At 42.7% G+C, this 27,265-nt stretch overlaps 2 protein-coding genes across 9 annotated transcripts in view; both read right to left on the bottom strand.

The window, feature by feature from the left end:
* Papola (poly(A) polymerase alpha) overlaps positions 1 to 21,375 on the bottom strand; it is a 53,027-nt gene extending 31,652 nt beyond the window's left edge. For 2 of the 8 annotated variants that reach the window (XM_006971704.4, XM_042261137.2), the window contains exons 1-4: positions 20,717 to 20,957; positions 6,077 to 6,250; positions 5,118 to 5,184; positions 1,306 to 1,387 (exon numbers count right to left, since the gene is read on the bottom strand). In XM_006971704.4, coding sequence (XP_006971766.1) covers positions 1,306 to 1,387; positions 5,118 to 5,184; positions 6,077 to 6,250; positions 20,717 to 20,724 — 331 coding nt within the window. In that variant the 5' untranslated portion in view covers positions 20,725 to 20,957. Of the gene's footprint in view, positions 1 to 1,305; positions 1,388 to 5,117; positions 5,185 to 6,076; positions 6,251 to 15,742; positions 15,849 to 20,716 lie in introns of those variants that run through there. The other 6 variants (XM_076551337.1, XM_076551336.1, XM_006971703.4 and 3 more) reach the window with 5 other exon arrangements.
* A 2,844-nt stretch (positions 21,376 to 24,219) lies between these two features.
* The window catches only part of Ak7 (adenylate kinase 7), a 77,502-nt gene continuing 74,456 nt past the window's right edge, over positions 24,220 to 27,265 (bottom strand). Inside the window, exons 17-18 of the mRNA XM_006971706.4 lie at positions 25,756 to 25,914; positions 24,220 to 24,409 (exon numbers count right to left, since the gene is read on the bottom strand). Of these exons, the coding sequence (XP_006971768.1) occupies positions 24,371 to 24,409; positions 25,756 to 25,914 (198 nt within the window). The 3' untranslated portion in view covers positions 24,220 to 24,370. The remainder of the gene's footprint in view (positions 24,410 to 25,755; positions 25,915 to 27,265) is intronic.

Here is a 27,265-nt window from a genome sequence, read left to right as displayed (position 1 = left end):
CCAGGACAGCCAGGGCTACACAGAGAAACCCTGTCTCAAAAAAACCAAAACAAACAAACAAACAAAAACCAACAACAACAAACCCCAGTTTTCCTTTATGTTCTTTTCACGCAGTTTCTCTGCTAAAGTAGTAAAACTAAAAACTTGAATAGAGAGATCTCCTAGAGAGAATCAGGTCAATTCTCAAGACTAGGACTCATTCATACTCAAAGTCACCCTACAGTGCACCCTACAAAGCACATGCACAGGACATATCAAAAGTAAACATACTATAGCAGGACAGAGCAATGAGACAGAGAGAACAGAGCGACAAGGCATTCACATGGCTTAAGAGTGTGACCTCTTCCACCTGAGCTGTACACGCTGCTTCTGTCTCTTTTAAGGAATAAAGAAGATAATGAAGATGAAGAACTTAGTTACTGGGGGCTGGTGAGGTAGCTTCTGTGGTGCAGAGAACCCAACATTAGTTCCCAGCACCTAACATGGCTGTTCACACCAGTTCTTTAAACTCAGATCCAGGGGATTCAATGCCCCTTCCTGGCTTCTGCAGGTACCTGTCACACATGTGATACACATACATTCATACACACATGCAAAAGAAAAGCCATGCATAGACAAAAAGTAAGCATTTTTTAAAGAGAAAAAAGTTACCCTTTTAAAAAAAAATTCAATGTGATCACCTGTAGCTACGGACACATTGGCTTGTTTTTTGCTAACCTGTAGCTACGGACACATTGGCTTGGTTGTTGCAAAGCTATATTTTACAACCTTATCTGCAATAAAGAAATGAGAACAAGAGAATGACAAGACTTTCTTAGAGCCTTGACTCTGCTCATACCCAGTGATACTCTGCAGAAAAAAGTAGGAATCTATAGAAAACTGTCCAAAAAACACAATGGGAGCTACTCCGCACCTACACTTTCCAATACAGCAACTAACCCCATGCTGTTCAATACAGAAAATGTGGTTTACTCCACTGGTAAACGGAGTTATTACTTCACTGCATTACAGACATCAGATATAGAAGGCTCCCTCTGAATTTAAGACTCAAAAATTCTCACTTCCTTGCTAATCAAAGCTTGTTTATGACTCAACTTTTTTTCTTTCTTTTTTCTTTTTTTTTTAATTTTTTGAGACAGGGTTTCTCTGTGTAGCGCTGGCTATCCTAGATCTCGCTCTGTAGAACAGAGATCCATCCACCTGCCTCTGCCTCTCAGGCATGAGCCACTACCTCCCAGCTAAAAACTGTTATAATCTTAAGAAATACAAGTTCTATTAACTCCAAATAAGTAAAGTATTACCTACCTTTCGTATGTACTCCTAGTCTGTAAGATCCAAATGTAAAAATTTTCCCTCCAACATTTTCAATTACAGATTGTGGAAGATTCTGTTGAACAAAAACAACAGTTGTCAGTAAAGCGTCATCGGGAACACCACTTCAAATGAGAGAATAGCTTATTTCTGGGTTGTCATTTGTTAATTTAGTGAGGGGGTTTCTTCCTGGTTGTTTGTTGTGAGACAAGTTCTTAACTGTGTAGCCAGGCTGACCTCAAAGTCACAATCCACCTGCCTCAGACTCCCAAGTTCTAGAACTATGAAAACGTTACTGATACTATAACAAAGTATCAACAGCAGATGGCAGAGCACTTTTGCTGTGCAGGCATAAAGTCCTGGGTTGATCCCCACCACTAACTACATAAAACCAGGATAGTGGCACAGGCCTGTAATCCTCAGCACTGGGGGATGCAGCAGCATAAGGGTCAAAGTTCAAGGTCATCCTCAGATATAAATATAGATATGCGACTTGAGGCCAGCCTACCTATAAGATACCCCATCTCAAAAAATAAATGGATAAAAATAAGTTCATCAAGAAGATCACTGAGTGCATAAAGGCACTTGCCACTAAGCCTGACAACCTGGGTTAACTAATACCCTAGGGCCATATGGCAGAAGGATCCAACTCCAGTAAATTGTCCTCTGACCTACACACACACCCACACCCATAATAAATAAATGTAATAAAAGTTTGAAATAGAAAAGAATTACGAGATCTAAAAAAAAAAGAATGAGATCCAAAAATATTCATAGGAAGACTGCCTCAGGTTCCATGTCAGCCCAAGCTACCATGTCAGCACAGGGAGACTTATCAGTGGATGGAAAACCATGCACAGGCCTCACCTTATGAGGCCCCATTTTCATCAACTTGCCACTCACCAGAGTCAAGCTATTCACTGAACACAAACCAAACCAGAGGAATGAGATTCAGTCCGTTAAGACAAACAATTTTTCTTAACCCTGGGGTTCTTCCCAGGGAGATACACAGAAGAACTGTGTCAAAATTCTCACTCATTTGCCAGGCATAATGGCCCAATGCTTACAACCCTACCTAGCTCTCAGGAAGCTAGGCAACCCTAGCTCTCAGGGTAGTCTAGACTACACAGCATGATCTTCCCAGAATTACAGAATGTCTCAAAATACAGGCACAGGCAAGGATTTCCTGAAAGACTCCAAGATCTCAGGAAATAATACAAAGAACTGGCAAATGAGATTTCATGAAATTAAACTGTGCAGCGAGGCAAACCAGAGTGAAAAAGTCAGTCTACAGAACAGAGAAACATCTTTCCCAACTACACATTCCACAAGAAGATTAGTATTTCGTATACAGAGTAGAGTTTATTCAGCCATAAAGATAAAATTAGGGAGCTAGAGCAATGGCTGTTCTTGCAGAGGGCCAGGGGTTCTGTTCCCAGCTCTCCGTTTCCAGAGGATCTGACCCCACTCGGACCTCTACAAGCACGGGCATGCATATGGCACACAGACATACGCGCAGGCAAAACATACACAAAAACAAATCTTTAAAAATAAATATGTAATTAATCTTTTGGATAAAAATGGATGGAACCAAAGATCATTTTAAGAAAAAATCAGTCAAACTCTGGCAAACAATATTGCATACCATCTCTCATTTGTGCAATCTAGACAGACAAGACATGACATAAAAGCAAATGGGGGACTTTCTGTGGTGAAGATGACTGACAGATGTGTGAGTCAGGGGAAGGAAATGGTGAAGTCTAACGCTGCGCATGGGTGAATACATTAAATACAAAGCTTCTGCTCTGCTTACTAAAACACAAAGTAAATAAAAGTGCCCATGATGGCAGGTGCAGTGCACATCCCTGCAATCCTAGCACCGCCTATAACCCAACACTAGGAAGGGGAGGAAGGAGGTCTGGAGCAGTCTGGACTACATGAAAATCCTAAGTTCTGACCAGGAATGGTGGCAAAAAAGTAACTGTACTCCCAGCACTACCAAGGGGAAGGCAAAGTTATCACACTATCTAGATTTCAAGGCCCAACAGGGCTACTTACTAAAACCAAACCAAAGCACAACCAGTTGTGGCTTTGTCTACTTCACTAGTGTCTTTCAGCATCTAAGGAAAAAGCTCTTCCAATAAATCCATGCTTTCTACACAAGGCTAGTACCAACTTCAATTTAAAAAGACTTAAGCTTGGACATTTCTTGCTCAGCTCATAAACTTACCTTCCCAAATTTTCTATCAAAAACTGTTAAGAAAAATGTGGAACATAAAGACTGCCATTTAGGGTTGGGGATTTAGCTCAGTGGTAGAGCGCTTGCCTAGCAAGTGCCAAGGCCCTGGGTTCAGTCCTCAGCTCCAGAAACAAAACAAAACAAAACAAAACAAAACAAAAGATTGCCATTTAGAATGTTCCAGTTGACCAATTTTTAATCAGCTGTTTAAAATACATAAACATGTATTAAGAACACAATCAATTTACCTAAAACCAAGTAACTTACTTTTCTCGTAAGTTAATACCTTCTCCTGTCCTATGAATCTTTCTTCCCTTGGTTCTCTATCAGTTTTTCTGCTGTGTACTTAAACATGCATTTTCTATTACAGCAGAAAAATTACTGCTTCTTATGGAACTTTTAAAAATGTGTCAAATACATTCCACACAGCTCTAAAAACTTTTCCTTTACCATTAAGTGTACCAATGGACTCCTTAATTGTGTGAATGAGTACAGTCAAAGTGTCATGAATTCAGAGAAATGTCATAACTAAACAATGATGATATGATCTCTTTGAGTATCTAAAACTAAAAACTTTACGAAAAAAGAAAAAGAACAAGGAAAAGGAAAACTACAAGGGGGCTAGAGATGGCTTAGTGGTTAAGAGCACTAGCTGCTCTTCCAGAAGACCCAGGTTCAGTTCCCAGAACCCTCTTGACAGCTTACAAAATCTTAAAGGTAGTTCCAGGGGATGTGATGCCCCCTTCTGGCCTCTTCAAACACCAGACACATGGTGCACAGACACACTGAAGGCAAAACACCTACACACATAAAATTAACCAAAAACAAAAAAATCAAGTTATTCCAGGACCTTTTTAAAGACAGTTAAGATTCAAGTATGGTAGGAACTGAATCCAGACCTGGAACGTTCCAAAAATACAGTAAACTTTTTTTTTTCTCTGAGACAGGGTTTCTCTGTGTAACAGCCCTAACTGTCCTGGAACTTGTTTTGTAGACCAGGTTGGCCTCGAACTCACAGAGATCCACCTGCGATGGGATTCAAGGCATGTACCACCACCTCCATAAACCTTTTAAACTGTTTTCACTGTTTGATTAGAGACACGGTCTCGTAACACAGTCCAGTCCAGGCTAACCTCAAACTCTCAATCCTCCTGCCTCCATCTTCCAATTGGTGGGACTGTTGCCCAGTGCCATGTCCACCTTAATCAGGGGAATCCTTCCCTGAAGTGATTCTCAGAAGAATGGGCAGTAGTTCACAATTACTGGGTCCAACTTTGAAATGCTATAACCAGAGAACATTATTTTAGAAAGTCACTAACTTCAGCTGGCTTCTTTCAAATTTAACAAGAAACCTAGTTTTAAGAATAAAAGAATTCTGGTGTGGTGGCACACCTAGTCCTAGCTCTCAGGAGGCACAGGCAAGAGGACCTCTGTGAGTTTTAGGCCAGCCTGGTCTATATAGTGAGCTCCAGAGCAACATGCAGCTAACTCCTACTTCAAAAACAAACAAACAAACCACAAAAGACTGAATCTACTCGAAAGGGGACAACTGATTGTAGGACCTTACCTTGCTTTCACTGATTTCTCGTATCCATTCTTTCACCAGGTTATTTAATTTTCCCAAAATTAAAATCCTGTTGATAAAGCAATTATCAAATTATTCATTATTACACATTAAGTGGCTCACTAAGTTTTACTTTTGTTCTCATTTTTGAGACATGGTCTTAACCTCATAGCCCAGGATGGCCTAGAATTTACAATCCTCTCTGACTTCCAGGTCCTGGCATTACAGGTATTTGCTTCCATAATAGGCTTTCTTTCTTTCTTTCTTTGTTTATGGATAGGGTTTTACTATATAATCCAGGCTGGCCTTGAACTCAGAGATCTGTCCACCTTTGTCTCCCCAGTGCTGGGATTAAAGGTGTGAGCTACCACATCCAGTCTCAAAATTCACATAAGAGATCAGAAACTTAATGGTAGTTATACATTGGCACTGAAACACTGGTTAAAGCGTTTCCTTTTCTCCTGACAATTCTACATTGTAACTAAGAGCCTTCAGAAATTTATTTATTTATGATTTTTGTATATGTGTGCCTTGTGCCTACAAAGGCCAGAAGAGGGCACTGGATCTCCTAAAACTGGAGTTACAGATGGCTAAGAACCACCATGTGGAACTGGAACTTAAACCCAGGTCCTCTGTAAAAGCAGCCAGTGTTCTTAGCCTAAGCCATCTGCAGCCCCATCAACAAATGTAAACTGACTAAGGGTAACTCAGTGGTAGAGCACTTGCCCAATGTGCAATGTTTAAACCGTAACCAAAACTGCTCTGCTCCCTCAATCCCCCAAAAAACATAATTAAGGCAACAGAACTCTCTGTAGAAAACATATTCTCTCTAGTATCAACACAATGTGTGAAACAAGTCTATAGATTCAGAGTAACCTGACCTATGAAGTGAGTGAAGAATGACTCAAAATTCACTGAGTAGAAACATCTTAAAGTTCACGCATACAGCACACACATCTTACCTGCGCTGCAGTTCCTCTTCTTCTTCAAAAACCCCAAAGGGCTTCAGAGTCTCGATGAGTTTCTGTGTGAGTAGGCAGTCAGTCTCCTTGGGGGCCGCTAAGCTGATAGGAGAGGTAATGCCATAGTGCCTCTGTTGGGGCTGCGTTTGTTGTGATCCCTGCGTTGTAACTGGACTAAAAATGGAATTGGATAAACTTTCTTTACTGCCAAAAAATTCTACAATTTGAAATTAATCAACATGACTGGAATAGGTACTTTAGTAAAATGTGCTTCTAAACAGTTGATCCTTGCCATGTTCTTTCTTTTCAGACAGGAAATGCAGTGCAATCCAGGCTGGCCATGAACTCTACCTACTCACCTTAGCCCCAGAATGCTAGAGTAACAGGCATGTATCACCATGCTCAGCTCAAAATTTTTATTTTCAAAGATATTTTGCTTCACAACAAAATACATCTCTATGTACTTCGAAGTAAAATATATCAATAAATTATTTCTCCTCCCCAGTCACTGAAACACCAAAATAAATGGAAAAGCCCAGATCAACTCACAGCCAGAGAGTGAGCAATACAGAACACACCTGCTAGATAAGAATACAATACAGAAAATAAACGTTTTATAAATTTTAACAAGAAGTATTTTTTGTACTGTTATCTCTAAAACCCTGATAAAAAACCGGGTGTGGGGTGTTTCAACTGGGCATCTGGTGTACTGTAATCCCAGCACTCAGAAGGCAGAAACAAGATCGCCAATATAAAACTCGGCCTACACGACGACACCTGTCTCAATAAAGGAAAAGTAAATGCCATTTTTTGACATAAGACACTAACTAAATGAAACTCACACTAAATTAAACACTTACCATGTGACTCAATGGATGACACTCATATGTAATGGGGTAAATAGCATACAAATCCAACTTGAAGTAAAGAGCTGTATTTAAACTAAGTTTCTGACACCTTTATAGAAAGTTATACTTGATGAATGTTATGCATTGAGTGCCAGGACACTAATGTAGATCCACTGGGCTCTGCTTTTGTCTTGTGATACCAACACAGATGTAAGCACACCTGGAAGTCCATTCTGCCTGTTGCTAACCACTCAACTGTGTGTCTTCTAATCACTGTGTCCTGTTGTATGATATTTTGTTTGTGTTCTGACAAATAAAGCTTTCCTGGATATCAAAGGGCAGAGCTAGCCACTAGTTAACCATAGAGGCTGAGTGGTGGTGGTGCACACCTTTAATCCCAGCACTTGGGAGGCTCACATCTTTAATCCGAGCACAATCTGGAGGTGGAGGAAGGACTAAGGTAGGTGGAGACAGGATCTCAGCCCCCTTTTGGTCTGAGGATCCAGAGAGGTAAAAAGCTGTTGGTGGCTGCTCTACTTCTCTGATCTCTCAGGTTATTATCCTGTATTTAACTCCTGGTTTTTATTGATGAGACTAATTAGGATCATGCTTCAGTGCCATGATCTAGTTATGTGCTGTGTCAGCTTTCATTCAGACTGGAGTCATCTTTATTAAATAAATAAGAATTTGATTTATCCCCTGCTTCAATGAACTCCCCTCTGGTCTCTTCAATCTGCTCTTCTCAAATGTGCTGCTTGCTGGGCTGTGGTGTTCCTTCTAAAAGCCACCAAGACCACCAAGCACTTTCTTAAAGCCAAAAAAACTGAAGATTTTACTTTTCAAAATTATATAGAATCTACGATTAAGATATACTAATAAACTGAATTCATGGGCTTTTTGTTTTGTTTGCTTTTATCTGGTTTTTAGAGACAGGATTTCTCTGTGTAGTTTTGGTTCCTGTCCTGGAGCTCGCTCTGTGGACTAGGCTGGCCTCCAACTCAGAGATCTGCCTGGCTCTACCTCCCAGGTGCTGGAATTAAAGACACAGGCCACCACCACCCAGCCTGAATTCATGTTTTTTTGTTTTTTTTGTTGTTGTTGTTGTTTTTCGAGACAGGGTTTCTCTGTGTAGCTTTGCGCCTTTCCTGGAACTCACTTGGTAGCCCAAGCTGGCCTCGAACTCAGAGATCCGCCTGGCTCTGCCTCCCGAGTGCTGGGATTAAAGGTGTGCGCCATCACCGCCCGGCTGAATTCATGTTTTAAGCATTATATGTTTTCATTAGTCAACAGTTATCAAATTTCTTTCAAAATTTATCCCAGAAAGGCAGCCCTCAAACCCATTTCACTAAAGCAGGAGTGGTAGGAGACATGTGTAACTCAGCACTCAGGAGCAGAGGCAGGAGTTGCAGACAGCTGAGACAGCAACTTACTAAATGTTGTCTCAGCACACCCCCAACTCTAAGTGTCTCAACCTTACACACTTACCCATGGCCCAGACAACTGCATCAGCTTGCTATTCACTGCTCCACTGAGATTCTTCAACTACAGTCCTCCAGACTGGACCAGGATTATAAATTCGATCACAAATAACATTTGCTTTGTTTTAGTTGAGACAAGACTTTGTCATGTGCTAAGCTGCAACTTGTCACCCTCCTCCTTCCGACTGGGAATGCTAGGATGAGAATGTGTTACCATGCCCAACTTTCATAAATGGTTTTAACATTAAGTAAATAAAGCTAGTATGGAGCGAGCTTTCACAAGTGCATGCTGAAATCATGTTTTAGTGACTTTAAAACACGTCCATCTCCACTTGTATTGTACAAGCACTGTTTCTCTGCTTTCTTCACCTTGGCTATTATAAATTCCTTACCAATCAGTTCAATCTGGTTTATTAGCAAAATATGATCACTCACTTGCTGTGGATTTTCCAGTCCTCATCATTACCACCCACCTACCCCATTTCGTTTCTGTTTGTTTTTCGAGACAGGGTTTCTCTGTGTAGCCCTGGCTGGCCTCAAACTCAGAGAGAGAGAGAGAGAGAGAGAGAGAGAGAGAGAGAGAGAGAGAGAGAGAGAGAGAGAGAGAGAGAGAGAGAGATATCCACCTGCTTCTGCCTCCTGAGTGCTAGGCACACGCCACAGCCTTCGGGTTTCTTATTATCAGACACACAACACACAAAAGCTTGGAATGTTCCTGTCAAAGTCTCTTTACCAGTGTACCAGGAGACAGGTTCAGATTTAAAAATCTGGCCGGGCAGTGGTGGCGCACGCCTTTAATCCCAGCACTCGGGAGGCAGAGCCAGGTGGATCTCTGTGAGTTTGAGGCCAGCCTGGACTACCAAGTGAGTTCCAGGAGAGGCACAAAGCTACACAGAGAAACCCTGTCTCGAAAAACCAAAAAAAAAAAAAAAAAAAATCCACACAAAGTTGTTCAATCTAGAGCCAGGCTTGATGGTGCACACCTGTAATCTCAGAATTGAGGTAGAGGTAAATTCAGGGTTATTCCTCCATTACATGGCAAGTTAAAGGCCAGCTGGGGCTAACAAAAGACCATGCCTCAAAAAAAAAAAAAAAAAAAAAAAAGAAAGAAAGAAAGAAAATCAAAGGGGTACAATAGTTGTTCATCCTGATTTGGAGGGGAAAAAACCCCTTATGCCCACATTAGTCTCCATGCTAAAATAACGCGGAAACAAATCATACGCATTTTTTAAATTTACCTCAACTTAAAATGTAGTCATCTAGCTACTTTGTTTCATCTACTTCAAAAGCATAAAACATGTATGTTAAGCATACACACATGTGCACACAAGCATAAACACCTCACATAATTCAAAAGCATATACACATGTACACATATGTATACACAAGCATTCACATGTCATCTAATTCAAGTAAAAACATGCATAAAAAGTAGGTTAAAAATAAGGACTGGGGAGATGGCTCACCAGGTAACATCTAATCCCAGCACTCCTACTAGAAGACCAGAGAACTGACGAGACATTAACAGACCAGTGCACAGGGCAGTGGCAGAAACAAGAGACCCTTCAGAATGAACAAAGATGGGAAGTACTCCTAAAAGCTATGGCTTGTATGCCATGGAGAAAGGCACATGCATTAAGAACGGTATATATATATATATATATATATATATATATATATATATATATATATACATACACACACACACATACACACATATATATGGTATATATATGGTATATATATGGTATATATATATGGTATATATAGGTATGTACATTCTCTCACAATTAAATAAAAACAAGTATCAGTTCTAAGTACTATGTTGCCTGTTTTGAGCATCCAAAATGTCCCAATGAAAAACACTGTTACTATATTTTAAATAGAAAACTCACAATTTCTCATTTAACACTAAAAATTAAATAAAGAGCAACAAGGCTAAAGATTCCATGAGCTAAGAGACAGAACACTTGCACAGTATGCAGGGGACACTGGATAGAGGAAAGAAAAGAGAAATCAAAACAGTGCTAAAAGCAGTTTAAGACATCTTTTTGTTACTGTTCAAGGTTTTCCCCCCCTCTCTTTGCTTTTTATTTGTTTGTTTTGGTTTTTGATTTTTGAGGACAGGGTTTCTCTGTGCAGCCCTGGCTGTCCTGGAACTTAAATCCACCTGCATCTGGCTCTGAATGCTGGAATTAAAGGTGTGTGACATCACTGCCCAGCTCAGATACCAACTTTCTGAAGGCAATTATACTCAACAACTTCAGCTCTAGCCATCTATCAAGTTAAAGTTCTGACACTCAAAGACACAGCCTCTACAACATTGTTCTAAGACAAGGTAGACCAGATTAAACTAATCTCAACACACTTTTTAAAACAAAGACACCACATAACAAGCTGGGCATGGTGAGTCTAAGCTTAGAATCCTAACATTGTGGAGACTGAGGCAGAAGAATGGTCATGAGCTTGAAGCCCTGCTATACTAAAGAGAAACTATCTTGGGGGATAAGGATGCAGCACCTAAGCCGAGAGTTGCACAAAACCGTCAGACTGTCCAAAATATATATGGCCCCCAATTCCTATACAGAAATACAACTGTCGGGAACATCATGTACTCCAGGGCTATTCCAGAGTGAGGCATGCTTGACATATACCCCACTCACTTTTAACTATTTCTTTTGATTTTCCACATTCTAAAATCTGACCTTTCTCATAGGAGAAATATATAAACAAGATAAGACTGTTCACTGGAGCCCTATATGCAACATCACAGAAAAGACTGGAAACCATTTAAGTATCATTAGTGAAAGACTGTCTAGTTACAGTAAATGCTTAGGAAATAACATGCACACACCTTTAATTCCAGCACTTGGAAGGCAGAGGCAGGCAGATCTCTCAGGTTGAGGCTATCCAGGGCTATGCAGACAAACTGTCTTGCAAACCTAGTATAATTATATATGTATAATTATATTATATATCTATATTACACATATATTCATACAAAATAATATAGCATTTCATGTGGTAGCAAGAAAAAATGCTCACGATGTCAGGTGAGAAGGCTGTACAATTCCAGTAACAGCATTTATTGAAATCTCAGTCCACAAACTGAGTCAAAGCACTTTACATAACTACCAATTATCTTTACTCTACTACAGCAAATGAAAATAGAAACAACTTCCTAAGTTTACTGGGTCTCCATGTACTCTACCTACGGTACCTCTTCACATCTTTCATAATGTATATCGTTATGTACTTCAAAAAGCAGAGAATGTTGGAATGTACCATAATCACAGCTACTTTAGATAATGAGAAGCAAGCACTTAAAACACCAGAAGGGGGAGGCAAGTGATACAAAACTCTAATTCTGGTACTTAGGAGGCCGACACAGGAGGACCTGGGAGGACCAACTAGGCTACAGAGTAAGACACTATTTTAAAAACAAAACAAAAAAGGACTGGAGAGATAAATCAGAAGCTAAAGGCCACTTGCCATCAAACCCGACAACTTGAGGACCTAAACCAACTCCCACAATCCCTGGGACCACAGATCAACTCCCACAAGTGGTCCACAAAAGCTATGTATGGGACACATGTGCCTGCAAATTCACATAAATAAATCTAACTTTAAAACGTTTTAAGCCGGGCGGTGGTGAAGCACGCCTTTAATCCCAGCACTCAGGAGGCAGAGCCAGGCGGATCTCTGTGAGTTCGAGGCCAGCCTGGGCTACCAAGTGAGTTAGTTCCAGGAAAGGCACAAAGCTACACAGAGAAACCCTGTCTCGAAAAACAAAAACTTTTTAATTGGGGAACTGGTGAAATGGCCCAACAGTTAAGAACATTGCCTGCTTTTCCAGAGGTCCCAAGTTCAATTCCCAGCAACCACATGGTGGCTCTCAACCATCTATAATGGGATCTTATGCTCTCTTCTGGTATGCTCTCCACATGCATGAAGACAGAGCATTCACACACAAAAAATAAACTAGAAAAAAATTTTTTTAATCGGGCTATAATGGCTCAGTAAGTAAAGGCACTTGCTTGTTGCCAAGCCTAACTACCTGAGTTAAAACCCACACAGCGTGAGAGAAACAATACCCATAATTGTCCTTGTACTTACCCCCCAACACACATACATACACACAAAATAAACTTAAAAATGTGACTTCCAGACCAGTCAAGGCTACAGTGAGACCTGTTCTCAACACCCAAAGAAGAATTGACAAGAGGGACATTATGAGAGAGACTTCGAGAGAGCGGCCATACAGAAGGGAAAGGGGTGGGGGTGGGGGACAGCAGAAGACTAACACACAAAGGTCACGCCCCAGAGCTGTTTTACCAATAGTTACTATTTTGAGTACTTTACCACACAATTTATACAAAGCTCAGACCACTAATGAATTCTCAACTCCTAATGCTGGAAATCTGAAATAGGTTGTGTCCCCTCCTATCAAAAGATCCACTGTCTAAAACTTTATAGCAACTACCCAATCAAAAACATGCCATCATTTCTATGTTAAAAATGAAGTTTAACTTGTTGGCTGATCTTTGAAAGTAATCAAATAAACTACAATAACTTATTTACTGTAATAATTCCTGTCTATTTAGACATTATTTAAGCAGTAAAAAGAAATCTGGGCAGAAAAGGAATAAGGAAACTCTCAAAGGTACTGCAAAATGTATTTTATATTAATTCTGGGGGCTGGACAGAAGGCTCCACTGTGGTTAAGAGCATTTGCTGCCACCGGGCGGTGGTGGCGCACGCCTTTAATCCCAGCACTCGGGAGGCAGAGGCAGGCGGATCTTTGTGAGTTCGAGGCCAGACTGGTCTACACAGTGAGATCCAGGAAAGGTGCAAAGATACACAGAAAAACCCTGTCTCAGAACACCAAAAAAAAAAAAAAAAAAGAGCACTTGCTGCCTAGAGAGGACCAGCAGAGTTCAGTTTCTAGCAGTACCCATACTGGATGACTCACAACCACATCTAACTCTAGCTCAGGGGGATCTGAGGCTCTTCTGGCCTCCTTGGTCACACTTGTGCACATACCCTCCCCCCACACACACTGAAACTTAAAATTTAATTTAAATTTAAGTTTAAAATTAAACTTAAAATTTAATTCTCACACACTGAGAATTAAAAATAATAAAACAAATTTTAAGCATTAATTCCTAGTCAAGTATAGTGGCTTATTCCTGTAATCCGAGCACTCACAAGCTGAGGCAGAAAGATTTACAAGAATTTGAGGCCAATCTAGGCCACAACCTGGAGTTCCAGATTTTCACAAGGAGTTTAGCATTAAACAATAACTTAGCAACAAGGGGTGCTAACCTAGGATTCTAAAGATGGCTGATAACTAGTTACCACCTGTTCTATGTTAGTCACACACAGCTACTTTTCCTCTTTAAAGTCATGCCTGGAATACTCGATCCTCCTGACTCAGCCTGCTGGGTGCTAGAACTGCAAACACGGGACACCATGTTTATGAAAAGGTGGTCTGACCATCCAGTATTTAGTAAGCAGCAGCAGAGGCCCAAACAAATGATTTAATCGGTTTTACCCAAGGGGAATGAATAAAGTATGATGAAACCCAAGGCCAAACTGTCAATTTAGGTTGATTGTGCAGGAAAAGGACATAGTAGTTCAATCAAAGGCTAGGTCATTTTCCCTCTCTTCCTAAGGGTGTTGTTTTGGACAGCAAGGGCTATACGGTGAAACATTCGGAAATAGTAATCTTTTTATCAATTCATTGAGAACTTAATACAACCATACAAATTAGTTTGACCATAATCATCCACCATTGTTCCCCCCCATGCCTCCCAGATCTACCAAGACCTTTCTCAAAAACAAAAAATAGCCGGGCGGTGGTGGCGCACGCCTTTAATCCCAGCACTCGGGAGGCAGAGCCAGGCGGATCTCTGTGAGTTCGAGGCCAGCCTGGGCTACCAAGTGAGCTCCAGGAAAGGCGCAAAGCTACACAGAGAAACCCTGTCTCGAAAAACCAAAAAAAAAAAAAAAAAAAAAAAAAAAAAAAAAAAAAAAAAAAAAAAAAAAAAAAAAAAAATAACAGCCCCTAGGTTCTAGTGTATATATTACATTGTGTCCATTACAGTGAGTATTATAGTAAATACATGTTCCACATACAGTCAATATTCTACACACTAAACAAACTTGAATTTTTTACCGTTGCAGGGCTGTGGGTACTCCTCCACTGAGCCATATCTCTAGTCCTTGAAAAGGTGTTTTAGCTGGGTGGTGGTGACACATGCCTTTAATCTCAGGCAGAGGCACGTGGACCTCTGTTGAGTTCTAGGCCAGCCTGATCTACAAAGCAAGGTCTAGGACAGGCAGGGTTACAGAGAGAAACCCTGTCTCAAAAAACTGGGCAAAAATTAAAAATGTTCTAAGCCTTTTCTTTGTTTTTTTGTTTTGTTTTGTTGTTGTTGTTGGAGACCGGGTTTCTCTGTGTGGTTTTGGTGCCTGTCCTGGATCAGGAGCTGTAGACCAAGCAGGCCTTGAACTCACAGAGATCCACTGGCTCTGCCTCCCTAGTGCTAGGATTAAAGGCGTGTGCTGCCCGGCCTTTTTTGTTTGTTTTCGAGCCAGGGTTTCTGCGTAGCTTTGCTTTTTCTTATTCATTCTTATTATTTTAGATGTACGTGATGTGAGAGGGCATAGCTCACACGTGGAGAGCAGAAAACTGGCCTACAGAGTTGATGAGCTCCTTCCACCTTTACTTGGGTTCTAGGGATTGAACTTGGATGCACTTTATCTGCTGAGCCATCTCGCTCACCCACCCAAAAGCTAATTTTTAAAATACATGGACAAGTTTGGAGTAATGGTGTCTACCTATCTTAGAAGGGAAAGGAAGACAGATGAGAAATGCCAGTTTGTAGCCAGCCTGCACTTGTAGCACAACAAACCCCACACCTCCAAAGCAGGAAATCAAACACAGCTCCCAACACAAGATGGAAAACAACACTAGAATGAGAATATGGTATGGAATCCAGAGCTTGTTTATGTACCAATCTACAAATTCGTACCTTTAAAATTATCAAGTATCAGGCTGGCAAGATAGTTCAATAGGTAAAGGCACCTATCGCCAAGGCCTGATAATCTAAGTTTAATCCCCAGGACACACAAGTGACATACACTTGCTACTCACATACAACAGTCAATCCATCCACACACATAAACATGAGTAAACAACGTTTTAAAAACTATCAAGTGCTACTATGAACATTGGTTTAACCAATTGTAAGGGGAACTGTCTTCGGTTCTTTTAGCTGTTATAAAACACCATGACCAAAAGTAACCCAAAAGAAAAAGGGGTTATTTCTGCTTACAGTTTAGGGTCCATCATGAAGAAGTCAGGACAGAAACTTAAGCAGGATCCTGAAGTCAGGAACTGAAGCAGAGGCTATGGAGGGGAACTGCTTACCAGTGTTCTCTCCACACCTTCCTCAGTTTGCTTTCTTATACAATTCAGGACCACCTGCACAGATTTTGTACCGCCCCCAGTGGGCTGGGCCCTCCCATATCAATTATTAATCAAGAAAATGTCCCACAGAGTTGCCTACAGGCAATCTGACTCATTGTCTCAATTGAAGTTGTTTTCCCTGATAACTTCAGCTTGTGTCAAAAAGAAAAAAAAACCAGGATAGAAACCAATTATTACCTACATCACTGTTTTAAATATTATAAGTTGATATCGTACAATTAGTTTAAAAAAGCTGTTGTGGACACCAAACACACAGAATTAAAGGCACAAAGAGTTGAGAACCAGCTAAGCATTCTAATGGTCTTTTTTTCATGGAAAGTAGATTTTTTAAAAACTTGCCTACATGCAAATGGAGGGTAAACTTAAGTACACTGCTAACATAAAGGTGACTTACCAAGTATGAAATGTTCTACTGAATCAAAAAAAATCAAGAAAATTATGTTATCAAGCCAGAAGATATTTTTGCCTTGAGTAAAAAGATGAAGGTGGTCAGGGACTAGGAATCAAACATGCTCAGAAACATGTTTAATAGAAAACAGCACTCCAAAAACCATAATCAGCATTTACTGAGGAGCAAACAATACTCTAACAACATTAACCTCCAATCTTAAAGATGTTTCAGTCAAGTACTATCGACAGACAGACACACAGACACACACACAGACACACAACCACACCCACACATGAAGATCTGAGTTCAGATTCCTAGCTCCAAGTGTCTGTAACTCCAGCCCTTGAGGGGACCGGAGAAGGCACAGATGGATCCCTGGAGCTCCTTGGCCAGCCAGAGTAGCTGACATCTCAAAAAAACCCAAAGTAAAGCAATAGAGGAGGACATTTAATGACAATCTCTGATCTCTACAAGAATATGCATAGATGTGCGCACCCGCACCCTCACCCACACGTGTTCTCTAATTAGAAATTATTTTTCAGAGCCGGGCGGTGGTGACACACGCCTGTAATCCCAGCACTCGGGAGGCAGAGCCAGGCAGATCTCTGTGAGTTCGAGACCAGCCTGGTCTACAGGGCTAGTCCAGGACAGGCTCCAAAGCTACAGAGAAACCGTCTTGAAAAACCAAAAAAAAAAAAAAAAAGAAAAGAAATTATTTTACCAAAAATTACCTCATAACACCTTTTCTTTAACAAATTGCCTCCTGCCCCTCTCTTCTTCTATCAGCCTGCTTTTGTTCCTTAGTACTACTACCTTGTTTTTTAATTGTGTTTTTCTCAGATACTTCAAATACAGTACACCAAAGTTTCAGCCTTAAGGGAAAATTAATCACTGTGTACCCAAAAACTGTTCTGCACACTATATCCAGCCTGTTCAATGTTTAAAAAAAAAAAAAAATCACCAGTTAGACCACAGTTAGAGCTCACACCACAGCCTGGTCTATAGAGCAAGTTCCAGGACAGTCTGGGCAACACAGAGAAACCCTGTCTCGAAAAACAAACAAAAATACTCAACCCAACCAGGCAAAAAGTGATACACGCCTTTAATCCCAGGACTTGGGAGGCAGAGGCAAGCCGATCTCTGTGAGTTCGAGGCCAGCCTGAGCTACAAAGTAAGTTCCAGGAAAGGTGCAAAGCTACACAGAGAAACCCTGTCTCAAAAAAAAAAAAAAAAAGTTGTGCCTGGATGATAGAAAGACCTTGTCTCAAAATTAATTAACAATTAATTAATTAAAAAAATGGTCCGTTTTGGCGCCGGCCTTTATCCCAGCACTTGGGAGGCAGAGCCAAGGGGGATCTTTATGAGTTCGAGGCCAGCCTGGGCTACAGAGTAAATTCCAGGAAAGGCTCCAAAGCTACACAGAGAAACCGTCGGGGGGGGGGGGGGGGGGGGGAGGAGGGGGGGAGGGGGGGGGGACGGGACTTAACAAGAAAGGAGACTCTTTGCAGGAGGGAGAGGGGGAATAAAGGAGGAAGGGGATAAGAGATGGTTAAGGGGTGAACATGACAAAGTATATCATACATGTGTAGAAAACATCACAATGAAACCCATTATTTTGTGAAAAACAAAAACCCCTAAAACATATGCCAATAATAAACTGTTGTCTGCTGTCTTTGAGACAGGGTCTTAGGTAGCTTAAGCTGGACTCAAACCTCTCTCCTTCACTTCGAGTGCAGAAATTACAGGTATTCATCACCCCGTACACTTCAAGAAGAGCCTGCACCACGGGATTTCTAAGACTCAAGCAGCATTCTTCCACACTGTTTTACACCATCAGTGCAAATGCCAAGAGCAAAACCAACAGAAGTCTTCAAGCCTGTTAAAAGGAACTCAGTGATGGCCCACTACCTTCCCTCCTGCACCACCAGACCACACTAAGCCAAAGCCACGTTGTGTCCATCAGCAGGACCCAGCTATACATTAGACTCCAAGCAAGCCCTCCCATTCTATTCCTGGTAAAACGTATCCTTATACACTCAAGAGAACTAAGGTCTTTTAAGCCTCACTAAATAGTTCTTCCAACAACTTCAACAACATTCTGAGAGTATGGCATGGATGATAACACTGATACTGGTACAAATAATGATTTGTCCATTAGCATAAGGCAAGATGAGAATAAAATGATATATACTTTGCATTAATGCAGCAGGGTTTTTTTTTTTATTTTATTACTTATTTTATTATTATTTTGGTTTTTCAAGACAAGGTTTCTCTGTGTACCTTTGGCTGTCCTGGAACTCTGTAGACCAGGCTGGCCTCTGCACAGGATTAAAGGTGTGTGCTATCACCGCCTGGCTAATGCAGTGGTTCTTGAACCAAAAAACTCTGCACCCCAAAGTACATGTGGAAAAGTCTGGACATCTGCGTGGTTGCCACTTCAGGAAGTTACTGGGGTAAGGCTGCTGGCATCTTAACTAAGCAGAAGTCAGAGGTACTATTGAAGACCCCAGAAGAGACAGGAAGACCTCCCTGAAAGGAATTATGTGGCTCAGATGTTAACAGCATTTAGGTGAGAAGCTCTCTTAATGGACTTCCAGAACTTAAGGGTTTTTTTAAAAGCTTCTTTGTTTTCTCCAGAACTTTTCAAAGTTTCACCACTACAGGAAAACATATCAGCATTTTCCAAGTTATGCATGTAATTTTATTCAAAGTTTAGACAAAACATACACCTGTGAGCACAATGATCCAATCCTTTCTGACCATTCTCCTGAGCTGTCTACACTTCAATCCCAACTTACACACCCAAATTTAACAGGCACACAAAGAATCACACTGGATGTCAAATACAAAATATCTAGGAAATCACAACTCAACACATCAAAGGCAACGAATCAATGACAAGTGACACCAGAACAAGAAGCAAGACAAACCTTCCATGGTGAAGTGAGCTCAGCAGTTACAGGGGCCAACCAAAGCACATTAGTGAGAAGCAAGGCCCGGCCTCCTGAACCAGGTAGTCTTTGGTTCGTTCCCCTGTATTGTTAAAAGATTCCCAGTACTCTCTGGGTTAAGATAGGAATACATCTGACAGCTCGTAAGAAATTGGCTGTAGAGTTCAAATCCTATTAAACTAACCAAAATGGGGCCATCTGCATATCAATCTGTCTTGGCTCCTTCATTTTATACATCTGAAGTAAATCGCAAAGATTAAAGCACTTAAAGTCCTAACTGGAAGTTTCTATAACCTTGAAGTGCCCATGCTCATCTTCTCTGTACCATTTCACTTCCGGAAGTGTGCTGAAATGGAAATGCATACTCTCCTTCCTCCCTGTACTTCCAGACATTAAGTTACTTAACATTATTTCTAACCGGAAGTCTTCCCTTTAGGATGTGCATCCATCTTTTTTTTTTTACTACCGATGTATCAGAAAGAGCAGTCAACACGAGTTAATACAAGGTAACCACGTGACAACATTCCAACCATTCACGTTTGACTCCCACTGAAAAACACCAAACTTTATAGACTCGTGCTTCTTTACCCTCGGTTCCATGAAGAATGAGTCAACGGGAACTTTGCAGGTTTTACATCTGTATACTGTAGTTGGTTACGCCTAACAAATCTTATTATCATTACAGAATACATCTGAGAGCTCTCTGAACAAAACATCAGGGTTGAGTCAGGCGAGGATATGAGAACGAAGAGGCCATCAAATCCATTTTTAAAGTATTAAGTACAATCCGAGAGATTTCATATTGAGGCTGTGCCCAAATTAACTGCCTCTCTTGTTATGAAAGAAGAGGAGTTCGCACAAGCTAAGCCTTTATACACCAAGGTACGTAAGCAGAATACAAGCTATCTACTTTGGAATTCCAACAATGGGCTTGCAATATCTTTCTTAGGAGAAAAGGGGAGAGGAAGAAAATTAAGAAAAAAAAAAATCACCAAGGTAAAGTGTGGGAAGTAGACCTAGTGAGATTAGAAGGCCAAAGTGAATTAGCTCAAAGCCAACACGCGGAATCACAACATGAGTGACCCGAGGGCATCAGGAAGTGCGCCCAAGCTGGGCTGCCCGGTCACAACAAAGCAGGAAGGCGCCGCCCGCAGCCCCGCGCTCGGGAGCAGTCCCTAGCCCCCCAGCGCGGCCTGCACCCCGCTCCCGGCTCCTCGCCCGCTTCAAGGAGGGAAGCGGAAGTGTGGGACTTCGGGGGGCAGGACGGCGCCATGGTGAAAACGGGACAGGAAGGGACCGGGGAAGAATCGGGCCGCCAGTCCGCACCAGGCGCCGTTCTGCTCCTGGGCCTTCGGGGGGGACCGGCGTCCGAGGAGCCGGAAGCCGCGGCCCAGGCCGCCCCGTGCGCCTCCCCTCCCCCTCCGCCGCCCCCGGGGCCCGGCCGGCGTGCGCCTCACTCAGCACGCCAATCACTTACAACGGCATCGTCTCCGGCGCCGGCACCGCCCAGTCACTTCCCCCCCGCGACCGCCGCCGCCGCTGCCGCCCTGGGCATGATCCACCGAGGCGGGAGGGACGGGGGCCTGCCTCAGCCCTAGGGCCAACCCAGTCCCACACCCGCGCCCCGCCGCTTTAAGCGCTTCTCCTCCTTCCCCTTCGTCCTAACATGGCGCCCGAGCGCTACCACAGCAACGTTCTAGAACGGCTGACGCCGCCACGCACACGGAGCGCGCGCCTGCGTACTCGCCGCCCGGCGCCGCACGGCCTCACGGGAAATGTAGTTCTTAAGGGGGCTCAGCGCTGTCCGCGGTGATCTCACGCTGTCGCGCTGGTGCGTGGGATTGGTGCGGGAGGCTCCGAGCGACAGGCAATATAGTTCCTTAGCGCCGCGACGCTGTCGTGGCGGATGAGAGTGGCACGGCCGGGACAGCAATGAGAAGGGGGCGCGGCCCAAGCAGGCGCCACGTGCGGTGCCTCCCAGGCGCGGAGGATGCCTGGAACCGTGGGCTGTTCGTTGCCAGCGGCTGCCTTGCCGCTTCGTGGGAGCATTGCTTAGTGCACAGCGTTGCGAGGACTTATATGCGATAGTGCCCGGGACAGAGCCTGACCCATAAGTGTGGCTGTGGTCCCTTCTCTGACGACGGCTTTCTGTGTCTGTGTTGCCCAGAGATGTGTTTCTGATGCCAAATGAGCAAATCTACAGGGCTTGGGGATTCTAGACTACGTAAATAATTAGATTAAGTTGGCAGTAACCATTAGGATTTGGCGGGGGGGGGGGTAGGGGGGTCTGTTTATTTTTTAAAATCATTTTATTGTTTTTTAATGGTTGTTTGTTTGTTTTTTATATAAGGCAGGGTCGCATGTAGCTACCTAGCCCTCAGATCCTCCCGCTTCCACCTCCTGAGTGCTGGGATTGTAAGTGTGTAGCAACACCACTGGTTTTCTATACTTGTAGGTGTGGGTAGATCCTTGTCTCCCAGTTTAAGAAGAGCTAGCGGTGGTGGCTCACGCCTTTAATCCCAGCACTCAGAAGGCAGAGGCAGGTGGATCTCTGTGAGTTCAAGGCCAACCTGGGTTCTTTTTTTTTTTTTTTTTTTTTTTTTGGTTTTTCGAGACAGGGTTTCTCTGTGTAGCTTTGCGCCTTTCCTGGAACTCACTTGGTAGCCCAGGCTGGCCTCGAACTCACAAAGATCCGCCTGGCTCTGCCTCCCGAGTGCTGGGATTAAAGGCGTGCGCCACCACCGCCCGGCCAACCTGGGTTCTTACACAGAGAAACCCTGTCTCAAAATAAACAAACAAACCAAAAAGTTAATCCAGTTGGGCAGGTCAAGATCCTGATTACAGGACCACCCTTAGGAAGGAGGAACTATCCCTAGTAAGATGGGTTCATCTTAAAATAACCATATTTTTCCTTCCTAAAATCTCCATCCCTGGCACATGCCTTGTGAGCCGCATGAGGTTGGGCAGGATATGCTCACCATTCTGAATCGTCATTAGAAACGCCCAACTCAACTATTCCTCCTTCTTGTCTCTCTTTTCAGCCAGAGCTTAAGGATGAAGCTTTCGAGGTCCCTGGTTCTTAGAGTTTGCTTACTCTTTCCCTAAGGCTCCCACCACCACCACCATATCTGTCTGCCTCCAGTTGACTGACCTTCATGCAGGCTTTATCTCAAATGGCAAGGCTTTTCCTCCCCCTTCTTCCAGAGATTTTCCTTTTAAACTCTATCCTTAAGCTCCCATTTCAGCCTTTTCTTAAATTCTCTTATCAATGAGACTAAGAACCCCAAGAAGGTCCCCTAGTGTCCCTGATATCCCATGGCGGCTCCCCATAGATATTCACTCACTTCTTTCCTGCCTTTTCATTAATAATTGGCCAAGAAAACTAACTTGATCCTAGGTGCCATCACTAGGGATGTTACTCAGGGTTTGTTTGTTTTGTTTTGTTTTTGTGGTGGTGAATGCCTTTAATCTTTTTTTTAATGTAAAGACAATTTTATGTACAACTGCAGGAGAAATAATACACAGATAGCCTGAACATAAAAACAGATTTTAATTTAAAAGTCCAGGGTTATTTTAAACAGTAAAATATTTTCTCCGTAGAAAATAGTATAAATGATAACATTTCCCAATAAGCCCCTTTTTTTTCACCACTGAGCTAAATCCCCAACCCTCCCCCATAAGCCCTTTTAAGCCAAATGATAGCTGAATTATACCTAAAAATATTGATTAGATTCTGGGATACAGAAGAAACCTAAGTTGTGTAAATGAGATTCCTATTCCCTTCACTGTTGGATTTACAGCAGACATTTTTGTATAGGCTAATCCATATTCTAAAAGGAGTTTCGCTGTGTAGCTTTGGAGCCTGTCCTGGATCTCGCACTGTAGACCAGGCTGGCCTTGAACTCACAGAGATCCGCCTGCCTGTGCCTCCCGAGTGCGAGTGCTGGGACTAAAGGCTTGCAACACCAGGGTTTTGTGTTAGGCAAGCACTCTACCATGTGAGCAAGATCTGAAGCTACCCTTAGGATGTTAGCAATGGTTCTTAGTCCTGCTTTCTGGGGTGGGATCTTCTTCCGCTATTGCACTCACAGAGATCCACCTGCCTGTACCTCCTGGGATCAAAGGTATGCACTACTACTGCCAGGCAAATTATTTAAATATTTAAAAAGATCTCTCTCATACATACACATAGATGCATTAAAACTAACCTGCTTAACCAATAAAAGAAAGCAATTTCTTCTTCAGGATAATACGAGATAAGATTTTACAGGAGTTTTATTTTTTATGGGGAAAAGCATAGTTTGTGCCTATACTTAATTAATTTGTGGCTGGGCGATGGTGGTGCCCACCTTTAATCCCAGCACTTGGGAGGCAGAGCCAGGCGGATCGCTGTGAATTTGAGGCCAGCCTGGGCGACAGAGTGAGTTCCAGGACAGGCTCCAAAACTACACAGAGAAACCCTATCTGAAAAAACAAAAACAAACAAAAGCCCATTAATCCCTGGGCTATACATTTATGTCTTACCTATTTAATTTTCTTTTTTTTTCTTTTTCTTTCTTTTTTTTTCTTTCTTTCTTTCTTTCTTTTTTGCTAGTTTTTTTTTAAAGATTTATTTATTTATTATGTATACAATGTTCTGTCTGCACATATCCCCACAGGCACCAGATCTCATTACAGATGGTTGTGAGCCACCATGTGGTTGCTGGGAATTGAACTCAGGACCTTTGGAAGAGCAAGCAGTGCTCTTAACCTCTGAGTCATCTCTCCAGCCCCTGTTTGTTTGTTTTTTGAGACAGGATTTCTCTGTATAGCTTTGGTGCCTTTCCTGGAACTCACTCTGTAGCCCAGGCTGGCCTCAAATTCACAGAGATCCGCCTGGCTCTGCCTCCCCAGTGTTGGGATTAAAGGCCTGCGCCACCACCGCCCAGCCTTTAATTTTCAAATATTGTTTCAATAAAGCAGCGATCACTCATTGCAATATAGCTTTTTAATGATTCTACTTTATTAAGATTCCCCCTCACCCACCCACCAAAAAAAACCCTAGAAAAGCATTTTCAAAAGCCGTTTTTCAAAACGCAAGTTTAACTTGAGCGCTCTCTGTGAAGCTCCACGATCCACCATTGATGAATCTTTACTGCATTTCAGGATTGTTCCTGAAGAGATACTCTGCCTACAATAGAGAGAAAACAATTGATTTTTCATGTTTGAAGTCTGGGGGGGGCGGGGGTGTGTGTGTGCACGCCAATATACAGGTGTGCGTGTGGCGATCGGAAGCCAACCTCGGGCGTCAGTTCCCACCTTCCACACCTTCGCCCCAGACGGATCCCCTGTTGTTGGCTACTGTGTGCATCCACTTATCTGGGCTGTGAGTTTCTGGGGACTCTCCTGCCCCTGCCTCCCATCTCACCATAGGAGTGTTGGGATTAAAAAGACAGGCCGTAGCACCCAGCTTTGTATAGTTTCTGGGCATTTGAACTCAAGTCCTCACACTTTGAGTAGTAAGTACTCTACCCAATAAGCCATCTCCCCAGCCAAAGGTTAGCAATTTACAAAGCATTTATTGCCATGAATTTGTGCTAGCAGTGTTTAAGAGTTTCAGAGTGCATACATTCTTTCCTTCCAAATAAACGATTAAAGAACTCCTACAACATTAGACAAAAGAGCATGGCCAGAAGAACGGCACGTGATCAGCACGTGAACGGCACGTGATCCCAATTGAAACGCTACCGCTACCGACAGTTGGTCACTGCTAAAGGAGGGGAGTCAGTCTTCCTTAGGGACAGTCCGTGGTGGGTTGCCCATGTCCCTAGGGAAGCACTAAGTGGACTCAGTGGGTTATCAAAAGAAACGAACAAACGACATGGAGTTGGAAGGGAGTGTGGGAGAATGTGGAATCTGGGAAGAGCTGGAGGCTAAGAGGAGAAAGTAGGATCGGAATACATTGTATAGGTATGCAGAGTTCTCAGAGAATATATTTAAATATATGTATATTTTTACAAAAGAATACTTGAAGGAGGAAAAAGAAGAAATCTTAACGGTAATCCATGAACGCATTAGAAGCTATTTCCTAAGAAATGAGATGTGCATTTTCTCAAACTCAGCAAGTTTTCTGTTGAGTTCCACCATACTTCAATTTCATATTTTAAAAAATTAAATCTTTTTTTTTTTTTTTTTTTTTGGTTTTTTGAGACAGGGTTTCTCTGTTAGCTTTGTTCCTTTCCTGGAACTCTCTTGGTAGCCCAGGCTGGCCTTGAAAAAAAATTAAATCTCGAGGCTCGAGAGATGTCTCAGCTGTTAAGAGCACTTGCTGCTCTTGCAGAGGACCTGGGTTTGATTCCCAGCACCCACACAGGTGCTCATAACCCCTCCTAAAACTCCAGTTCCAGGGAGTCCAGTGCCCTCTTCTGGCCTTGTAGGCACTGCACACATGTCGTGTACACAGACACGTGCAGGCAAAACAACCATATACCTAAAACAGATACAACTTTAAAAAAAAATGCTGTAAAGAAATCTTACCAGGAAGTCCACGGGGTCTTCAGGTCTCACCTTGCAACACTCATTGAGCCCCTGCATCAGCGTGGGCATCACGTAGGTCATCAGGTAGTTTCTCAGGGGGATGGACTGAGCCTCCAGCAGCTCCCTCTCTTCTCTTTTTACTTCCTCTAGCCGTTTACTCTGGGGACATAGAGCACATGGGCACGGGGAGATGCAGAGTCCGAAAAGCAAGAGCATGAGAGCATTCGAAATAATTTAATTTTTATGTGCTTTGGTGTTTTGCCTGTGTGTCTGTGTGAGAGTGTCAGATCTTGGAATTACAGACAATTGTTAGCCACCCCATGGTTGCTGGGAATTGAACCACAGTCCTCTGGAAGAGCATTCAGTGCTCTTAACCACTGAGCCATCTCTCCAACCCTTTATTGGGGCATTTTGAAACATATTTGGTTTTGTTCATCCTCTTCTCCAACCTTTCTCCTTCATCCCCCTGCCACTCATGTGCATTTGTGCATGTGTGTTCATGTGCACATGTTCATGTGTATGTAATTGTGGGGAGGGGAGGTGGAGGGTGGATGTGTTGGCCAGAGGATAGTCTCAGATGTCATCATCAGGAATGCTGTCTACCTACTTTGAAATGGGGACAGGATCTCATTGACCTAGGGTTCATCAATTAGGGTGGACGGGCTGACTACCAAGGCCCAGAGACCCTCTGGCCTCTGCCTCCCCAATGCTGGGATTACACAAACATGCCGCTGTGCCCGGTGTTTTGATACAGGTCTGGGGTAGTAGCAGTGAGGAGACAGAGACACAGCTTTCACACTGTCATCCTCAGGAGCAGGAGAAGTTCCCTTAATAGAAGAGTTATATTTTTGTTTTAGTAATATATATGTGTATGTCTGTGTGAGTATATGCCATGTGAGTGCACATACCCAAAAAGACCAGAAGAGGGCACTGGATCTCCTGGAGCTGGAGTTATGGGTGGTTACCAGCTTCCTGTCTAGATCCTAGGACCCAAACCTGAGGTTGCTGGAAGAGCAGCAAGTAATTTTTTTTTTTATCTTTATTTTATGTGCATTGGTGTAAAGGTGTCCAATCCCCTGGAACTGAAGTTACAGACAGTTGTGAGCTGCCATGTGGGTGCTGGGAAATGAACCCAGGGCCTCTAGAAGAACAGCCAGAGCCATCTCTCCACCCCATAGCAAGTGATCTTAACTGCTCAGCCACCTCTCCCGCCCCAGTCCCTAATCTTTTAGGGACCTTGAGTAAGGCCAAACCAGGAATTGTGGCTTTGACACAGAAAAGAATTTCAGGCCTAGCCAGTTGTTGGGGAGGTTTTATCAAAGATAACAAGAGAGGTCAAACAAGAGAGTTACTGAGAACCAGAGAATTCGGAAAGAAGGGCAGGCCCAAGTGTGGGTGTGTGATTCTCAAGGGAATCTGGAGGAATAAGGCATACCCAAGTATCCCACAGGTTCCTCAAAGAGGAGTCACACACAGTGAGTCATAGTAGCAATAGCCATAGTCAACATTT

Source organism: Peromyscus maniculatus, chromosome 14, assembly GCF_049852395.1.
Source record: "Peromyscus maniculatus bairdii isolate BWxNUB_F1_BW_parent chromosome 14, HU_Pman_BW_mat_3.1, whole genome shotgun sequence".
NCBI lineage: Eukaryota > Metazoa > Chordata > Mammalia > Rodentia > Cricetidae > Peromyscus > Peromyscus maniculatus.
Note: the sequence above shows the minus strand (reverse complement) of the source record. Positions and strands in the feature narration are given on the sequence as shown.